This window comes from Hypomesus nipponensis, chromosome 20, assembly GCF_054491055.1.
Source record: "Hypomesus nipponensis isolate SF chromosome 20, ASM5449105v1, whole genome shotgun sequence".
Classification (NCBI taxonomy): Eukaryota; Metazoa; Chordata; class Actinopteri; order Osmeriformes; family Osmeridae; genus Hypomesus; species Hypomesus nipponensis.
Genome location: NC_140380.1, coordinates 9873831 through 9882839, shown reverse-complemented (window position 1 = coordinate 9882839; position 9009 = coordinate 9873831). Strand labels below are relative to the sequence as shown.

Genomic DNA, 9009 nt, shown 5'->3' with positions numbered 1-9009 from the left:
TAACGTCTGTGCTAAGTTGCTCCGTTGTAAAGAGGCGTCAAGGTTACTTTAGCATTTTAATGTGTTGCTGCAAGCTGATATATTCTCCATTACCCTAGATTACACATCATATTCTTGTCCAGATCACATAATCCAAGTCTTACAGGAATAATGCCTTTTTGAACTTGATCATATAAATCTAACACCCATAATATGTTTTATCTCCTAAGCGTTCACACCGAGTGATCACCGTTCTGTATGACGTGTCTGATTGTCAGAACACCGAGTAGGAACGCAGGTGAACGTTCTTCCACACCTGTCATGTCGGCTTATTTCAAAGCAGGTAGGCCTATTCCGTAACTCTAGGCCTACAGTAATTCCCGTGGAAACACATGACTACCTGTTACATAGGCCGACACCATTTAATCCGTAGGCTATCTTTTATACCAACCGAAAATTATTAAATTAAACCGGATCCTGTGATGGTTTATACAGTAGAAACGGGGGCGTTTTTCAGACGACAAAAAATACTGTCTTTTACAAACTATTGTCAACTGCCTGAAAGCCATAATGTCATATCTGCATAGCCTATTTGTTGAATCCAGAGAAGAAGACCTTAGTTTGTGATCAGAGCTAAATGTATGTTGCAGATGCATCTCTAATTTCTGTTTAAGGAAAACGGTTGTGATTGACAGCGGTGTTTAAATTATGGATAGTCTGAGGATTTATTTTAATTTTTGTAATGTAACGTAATCATAAAACCTTGTGGTTTTATGATTAAACCAGATAATTAAACCATCATCCAGTGAGTAGGCTTAACCTACAAAATGGCGTGTCTTAAGCTCTTCCACCAGCTCGACAGGATAACCAGTGACATTTACCACGTTCAAATGCCAGCGGTCGTCTCATTCAAACTCGTAACCCATCTTAACGGAAGTTCAAACGTTTTTTTGTCCCCCGAGGCTAATAATAATACACAGTATTTTCTATACCGCTTTTATGTCTGACATGTTAATTTATTCATGGGATTTGTTTCCGTAGCGACGCTACGATGTTAATGTCGCTTTTCAAAAAGAATGCTGCAGGTCAAATTGTGGAGATTAAATCAGTTGACTTGCAACCCTGTTGATCAGGTGTCAGCTAGTTTGTACATATGGTTCACTGTTCAGTTCTTTATCTTAAATATTAAGCCTGTTCGTTGGTTCTTAATTGAAATTACAAATTGTGTGTTGTTCTTTTGGACGGTAAATGTTGTTTCTCTGGCTGGTGTTTCTTTTCTTTTAACCCAAAATTACTTCTTTATTTTTGGAGCATAGCGAGCTTCCCATATTTACTATTTTGATCTCTGTATCCACTTAAATCCAACTGAAATAAAATAAAATTAAAAAATATTTCCCCCGAGTCACACTCAATGTTGTTTACAAAAACAAATACTTTTTATTCACAGGAAAAAAAGCGGTAGAGGTACATTTCTGACATAACGCCATGTCCAACTGAAATCCAGCTTTCATTTGTCCTGCTCGAAGCATGTGACTTTCAAGTCGTTGTCTTGGAAACAGAGACAGTTCTGTGCGTTCTTCACACTGGCTTTTCATATCGGCGGCTATCAAAGCCAGCAGAGAGAGACAAAGACAAAGTGAACAAAAGAATCTGTGACTGGTATTTTTAGCAAGCGTTGACTTTCAGTCGCCTGCCGAGCGAGTCTTAGAAGGGGACTTTTTCGTCAGTCTTGTTAGGCGACAGGTTCACCTCCTGTGTTCCCCTTCTCGACTGCCCCCCTCCTTGTGTTTGTATCTGTCACTATCTCGATTTCTGTCGTTGTCTCTCTCTCTACTCCTATCTCGATCCATCCCCCTACTCCTATCGATAACTCTTGCTCTCTCTTTGTTTCTGTCCGTGTCGCGGTCTCTCTCCCTCGGTCTTTCCCTCTCCCGGTCGCCGCTTTCTCTCGGCGGAACGTCCAACTCGGCGGAACGTTCTTCCCTGCCCGTTCTCCAGCTGTCCCGGTTCCTTACTCCTCCCTCCCACTTCCTCTCCACTCCCCCGTCTCTCCACCCCTCCTCCTCCTCCCTCTCTCTGTTCCCGTCCCGCTGGTCTCCGTGGCGATGGCGGAACGCCGCGTCGTCCCTGGGGCTGCGGAGCTGGGAGCCGTGGCGCTCTGGCGCCCCCCGCTGGTTGTACTTGTCGTAGGCCTCGTCCTCCTTCTCCTGCTTGACTCTGAAGGGAGCAGACTCCTGAGGGTGCCTCTCCTTCTGCTCCTCCTTCAGGACCTTTTTCTTCTTCTTCTCCTCCTTCTTCTTCTCTTTCTTTTTCTTCTTCTTCTCTTTCTTATCTGAGGGAGAGTCAGCTCCGAGTCAGACGAGCAATTGTTTTAAAGTTACAAAAATAAAACACTTCTTATATTTTAATCGAATCCTCTTCCTCCTCTCCTGTTACCTTTCTTGGCCTTCTTCACAGAGACGGCATACTCTTCCTCCTCCTCTTCCTCAGAGGACGAAGGGTCCGGCATCTTGGGGGCACATCCCTCTTCCCTCAGACGCTTGGTGATGTCATCGAGGTCCTCGTTGTCTTTGGGGGGGCGGTAGTTCATCACATGATCCACACGGATGGTTCTCCCTTTAATCTGATTGGACAGACAAGCAGGCAGACAGACAAGAAGGCAGACAGACAAGAAGGCAGACAGACATGCACAGACCACAACCAGTGAGTCCTAACGTATTAAGTTCTCCAGCCCAAACACTACCACAAACACCAACACAAGTATAGTCATTTTACTAGGCCTCAGTCGACAGGCACCGACAATGAATACAAATGTCAAGGTGCAATAAATGGCAGGTTAGTTAGAGACTAACCTTAATCCCGTTTAAGTTGTCAACAGCCAAGATGGTGCTTCTCTGGTCCTCATAGCAGATGAAACAGAAGCCTTTGGATTTGCCTGTCTTTTTATCGCGTACCAGGTTGATGTTGGCCATCTCCCCATATCTGTCAGTAACATACAGATCAGAAGACGGGATTACACTCCTGGGTGTATTTTCAAAGGTGCAGAGACAGAGGTCAATGGGTTGAAAACTGCTACTCACTGTGAAAAGACACAGATAATATCACCCTCCGTGAGTTCATACGGAAACCCTCCTGAAAGTTAAATAAGAAACAACGAGTTACGACTATATACTCAGTAGGACATTTCTTACGGCAAAACATATAGCCACCACTTGGCCAGTATGAAATTAAAAGTACATCTTACCAACGAATATCCAGGCGCTGTCTTTATACTCAGAGTGCCAGGACACCGTCTCTTTAATACCCAAGTTCGCTTCTCTCTCATTCAGCTCATTGATCAATTTCACCTTAGTTAGTGGACTGAAGGAAGGAGGAGACAGTGAATTTAAGCAACTGAAGGATCCTGTACGCATCCGTGACAGAGTATGGCGTTTCCCCTTAGTACTCTAATACAATTAATTATCCGCTTGTGCAACATCAGACCTAAAACGTTTGAATGTGACAGGAATCAACATATGTTGGATTTTACATTGTCACGAGGCTGCATTGCATTGTTGTATTAAGTTCTGCATGACGTACATTTTTTACAAGCTACAGTAGCACATGCTACTGTTATTGACTGTTTTTCGATCTTTACTCTGTCCCAGCCTTCACTTCAAAAGCTCTAGCTATGTTAGCCACTAGCTAGTACTATGTATATTGCGCAAGAGATTAAAGACCATCTTGCAAATACAATCAATAGAAAATATGTACCGCATTTTGTGAACAAATGTAAGTACTTACTTCATGGTGAAGTTGAAACAGACGTTGTCGCTCGTTGCCCTGACAAGATGGACACATTTCCGTATCCGATGGGTCAGGTTTGCGGAGTGGTTTCTGGGAGTTGAAGTTTCAAATGGTGTGAAAATACCATTTCACACTTTTTCACACCATTCAAACATGTCACTGATTTCATATGGAAGCAAATCAGTGATATGTTTGAATTTTAAAATACTTAATATTGAAATTTAAACACAACCGAATTTGTTGAAGATTCGAACAATGAAATTAAGGTCTAAACAATTCGAATACAAAAAATGTGTATAAATACATTCATATTTCAATTTTAAAGAGGTAAATTTAAAACCAACAAATTCGTTGGTGTTTACATTTTAATATTGAGTATTCAATGCCTTCAAAATTCGAAACGTTATGTCACTGATTTACTTACATAGATTTATAGTCCATTGTTTATAACAGTGTCTGGTGCAACAGTAGCATCAAATCACTACTTTTTGTCATTTGTTTTGGGCCACATTCATGTGTGTGGCATAATAAATAGGCATTCATCATAATGATGTTTTTTTCTTCAATTTTGATTTACTCTGTTGTTCCCCTCCTGTTTTACAAGGATGGCCTCATAAATAATGTTTAATGCTTCCATTTTTTTTAAACTTTTTTTTTTTACAACCATTCAACAGCTTATCTACTCACATAAGCTTGTTTATTGCCCCAATTCTACTTTACAGAAGTAATTTAGTTTTATTTATATTGCCATAAATGTCTTAAATCATTTGGTGGGCAATTGGTCACAATGATAACGCAATGAACACAATGTAGATCCACAGAATATATAGAGCCCTTGTCAAAACGTGTTCTCAAAAACTCCAACCATGAGGCAAATTAATCCAAGTCCAAGCTCAGTCAAGCCCAACCGACTTATACTTTTTTGTTTGTTTGTTTTACATTTCATCTTAAAGTTTCTTTAAAGAATAACAAGTAATGAAATCTATGAATGTACAGAGCAGGCTTACGGTGTGACCTCACATGACTTTGACTGTCAGTTGGTGTCGAGTTAACTTGGATGAGCTAAACTGGAGGTGCACGGAAAGGAAGCTACTCAACTGACCGAAACAAACATGGAGGCTAAATGGACAGGACAAAGTGCACACTCAAAGGAGATGATATCAATTAGGACAGTGGAGGAAACAGAGCAAAAAGAGCAAATAAAACCCATCTGTTCTGCTGCCCCTGAGGTGGAACAGAGCACTGAAGTGTCTCTGTGTTATGACTCACTTGCTCACTTGTTTTTCTCCCATCGAGTTGTTTTTAGTTTGCCTGGCAACAATTGTGACGGGACCCCACACCACAATAAAAAAATCTAAGAATCCCCCTGCCCTCCCCTCCACTTCCCCCCCCACCCAGCAATCATCAGGTCACACCACTTTTGTCACCAATGGACAACCACGTAGCTCAATTGAAAAGCAGTCTGCGTTTTCAGGGATTTCACATTGACGTTGAAATAGACGACGGCCTGGCGTGGGTCTCCTGATGTGGCGGGTGAGGCAGAAAGGTGTGTTCCAGAGGTTCACTTCCTGTGATAGTCATCTGAGTGGGCAGGTGTCGCTGTGTGTGAAACCTCTCTGAGGCATCGGAGGCACCCATGTGCAACAGCAGCCGACTGCTTTTGCAGAAGAAAGACCCCAGTTGCAACCTGACCTCCCTCTGCCAGCACGCATACACCAAAGGGTTAATGAGAGAGTTAGACAGTCCTAGCAACCACAGGTCGTTCTCCAGAAACCTCAGCAACTTGCAGTCCTCGCACAGAAACTGAACCGCACACACCACAAAAAAGGGGCACCAGGATAGAGTGAAGCACCCCACCAGCAGAGCCACAGTCCTCAGGGCCTTGACGTGGCCCCAGTATCGATAGCTTCCCTGGGGCAGCCTGGAGCCCGCCTGCCTGGCCTGTCGTATCTGCTTCTGGTGGAAGCAGGCGATCTTCAGGATGTCCAGGTAGAAGAAGAGGAACACGGACAGTACCGGGAAGAACGCGGTGCAGAAGACGACCATAATTCCGCCCGGGCGGATGACGGAGAAGAACGTGCAGAATCCGCCGTAGGACTCCTGCTGGAGCCCCTTCACCACCCCTGTAGACACGAGTGAAGAGTAACGGTTAATGACACGGTGGCAAACAGTTGCAAAAAATCCATGAAACCGTGATTGGTTTTCGATTGAATTCGATGTCAGTTTTTTTTTATTAAGAGTTTTAAAAGAACTACCTCTACCTTGCTACCCTTATGAGTTACCAAGTTTAGGAGTAACAATGGAATCTCTACAAAAGCCATCTTTGTCAAGCTCAACTGAAATAAAACGGGCGCCTTATCTCTCATCTATATACTAACCGCTAATGGTTAAGGACAGGGGCAACATGGTGATATGGTGACCCCACCTGGCAGCATTGCAATGCTGAGTGACATCACCCAGAGCACCACCAGAGACCCAGCCACCGTCCACTTCCCCGTCAGGCGTGAGTAACGCAGGGGCAACTTGATGGCCACGTAGCGGTCCAGCGAGATGAGGAACATGGACAAGATGGAGGCCGTTGACGGCGCGATGACGAACCCCATGCGGAACAGGCACTTGCGGGCGGAGGGCGCGCCGCTGCTCCCCGCGACGACGCGCGAGCCGCTGGGCTCGGCCGCGGCGTCGTAGCTGAAGTCGTCACTGGCGATGCCGGTGATGGCCAGGCCGACCAGTGTGTCGGCAAGAGCGAGGTTTAAAACAAAGCACCAACTCTGACTTCCCCTCCTTCGGATCAGCTGGAGGAGAGCAGCCGCCACCAGTAGGTTTGTGGAGATGATCAGGCAGGCAGCCACGCTCAGGATCCAGCCCGTCACGTGTGGCTTCAGGCCCAGGTCCCAGGGTCGCACCGCGGGGTGCAGGAAGGTGCTGAGGTTGATGGACGGGTCCCTCCTCCAACTGGACGTGTTATAAGGAGCCATTGAGTCTTCTTCCGGTCCTAACTCCTACGCGGTTTCTTCCTCTAGCTCCTATTGTGCGAAGCCTACGTTCACCGCCGACAAACGTGTATGCGGACCTCAGACCGGCGTAAATCCACCTCCCCATATCTCTCCTCCCATGTTGCTCAACTCCGTCAAATCTCCTCCTGAATCGTCTGTTTAGGAAAAGCTCTTCATTGAGGGGGCGAAACTCCCCGTGTCTTGATGCTCTGGGGAAAAAGGACGGAAGGTCTCCCTGGCAGCTTGTGTCGTATCGTCGTCGGCAGGTGTACGTGGCTTCTCCCGGGCTCTCGCGGAGAGAGAGAGGGGGCAAAGTATCTTCCCCTTGTCGTCTGCTGTGCTCGTGTACAGCTGTCGCCGCTCTGGCTGACCCTTGTCCAGCCTGCTACAAGCTGCCGGGCTGGCTGCCTTCCCAACTCCGTCTAAGAGCCCCCAGTGCAGACATCCGGCATGATGGAGCCATTTTCCACAAGGATACACTCCAGACCAGAGGGTAATGACACCACAAGCAGTATAAACAGCCCCGGCGCTCTGACGGCAAACCGTATTGCACTGAATGGGCTTTTTGATGCCGCCTGTGTCTGCCTGATAAAAGCAGACACAGGCGGCATCAAAAAGCAGTGAACACTGAGATCACTTTGTCTTAATCTGGGAGGGAGGGAGGGTCCTGGGGGGGGGGGATTTTGTTTCAGTATAATGTTTTAAATGAATGAATAAAGACAGACACCAATGTCACAAGCTGTGTTCCAACATTGTACAAGACCCTACACGCGGCCCATTCACTCTGTCTGCCTGAGTACAGACAGAGTATGCTATCTCTATGTCTCTCTCTCTTCCCTCTCTCTGTGTGTGGAGGACTTACCCAAACAAACAATGTGTCTGTGAGAGAGTTAGAATATATGCTTGTGCGTGTGTGTGAGAGAAAGTGAGCGAGAGAAATTGAGTGAAAACGTGTGTGTGTGAGAGTCTAACACACGCATGTCCACATTTCCCAGAGAGGGGTCAGGAATCTCACTGCATGTCTCCTTTTGTATTTGTTTACTCAACTACGTCCGCTTTATGTGGGGGAAACGATGCTGACACTGACGGGTATAAATAAAAACTACTGGGTTACATAACACCATCAAGCCAACCTCCAGTCTATGCTCCTTGTTGTGACTGGAGTCACTTGACAATTAGTTAAACACACTTTTTAACATTGTCTCAGGCACATCACAGCAGTTCACAACCAAATCAGACCTTCATCGCCAGATTGATAGACTGTTGTCTTTCCACGTAGAACCATGTGTTGGGACGAAAGATACTCTTTTCATCTCGCAGGGAAAAACAACAAACAAAACATTTGGCTCCCACAGACATACAATGTGGGACTATTGTTCCTCCCTGCTAGACGTTTCAGTGCCATTGAAAACACGACTGTGGGTCAGCAGTTACTGTGCCCACCGGCCAGCGTTGGTACGCATTCTCACCCTGTGTACACCAACCTCTGCCCAGTCCTAACCAACTTGGACCAGGTTCCTTTCATACGTCGCCTTGTCGCCCGCATAGAAACGTCTCGAAAGGTGCTGTCTACATCAAACATTTTCGAACGACCTGGTTTGACCTACGCAGCTGCTTTGAGATTCTACGGGACCGTGTTCAGAAGATGTCTTTAAAGAGGCGACTGCTATCCATGTTCTTGTGTTGTGTTTATTGCGTTGCCTCGCTGTTCTGCCTCAACCCCAACCGCAACAACTGCGTTTCCGTAGGAGCCCGGTGAGTGTGTGTGTGTGTGAGTGTGTGTGTGTGTGAGTGTGTGTGTGTGAGGGTACAGGTGTATGTGTGTGTTCATGTGCAGGTGAAAGTTGTGTGTCAATGAGTGTGTATATTATCTGTATAGGTGTATCATATTATTATTGACAGATAACAACATATTTTCTATTATTAGGGTAGATCCACTTGTGTTTAGAGTTAATTGGACTAATTCATCAAATGTATTAACAAAAATAATTAATAAAATGATAGTACTGAACTGTGTGTCAAGGTATGCTTTGAGTTTAACCATTTATTTAGTTTGGCACCACCAACTGCCCAATCTCTTTTGTGCTCTTGTATCCGACCAGGAACCTGTTGACAGTGGTCCAGCAACTATACCAGCGTGTTATGAGATTGTTGCGCACTACCCTGTGATACTAAGCCTCCTGCCCCCTAACCAGCACCCAATCTGGGACTCTAGTCTGGCCTGCCCTGGTTCTCCAGGGATGAGATA

At 45.6% G+C, this 9009-nt stretch overlaps 2 protein-coding genes across 2 annotated transcripts; both read right to left on the bottom strand.

Moving 5' to 3' along the window:
* Window positions 1–1391: 1391 nt before the first annotated feature.
* rbmx2 (RNA binding motif protein X-linked 2) lies at window positions 1392–3920 on the bottom strand. Its single transcript, XM_084683696.1, has 6 exons — window positions 3763–3920; window positions 3224–3339; window positions 3060–3111; window positions 2832–2961; window positions 2416–2602; window positions 1392–2311 (listed from the first exon to the last, which is right to left on the bottom strand). The coding sequence occupies exons 1-6, from the start codon at window positions 3765–3767 to the stop codon at window positions 1725–1727; spliced, it is 1077 nt and encodes a 358-aa protein (XP_084539822.1). The 5' UTR covers window positions 3768–3920; the 3' UTR covers window positions 1392–1724.
* A 1263-nt stretch (window positions 3921–5183) lies between these two features.
* On the bottom strand, window positions 5184–6743 carry gpr119 (G protein-coupled receptor 119). The gene is made up of 2 exons (XM_084683482.1): window positions 6191–6743; window positions 5184–5888 (listed from the first exon to the last, which is right to left on the bottom strand). Exons 1-2 carry the CDS (start codon window positions 6741–6743, stop codon window positions 5245–5247), a joined length of 1197 nt encoding a protein of 398 aa, XP_084539608.1. The 3' UTR covers window positions 5184–5244.
* Between the last annotated feature and the right edge of the window lie 2266 nt (window positions 6744–9009).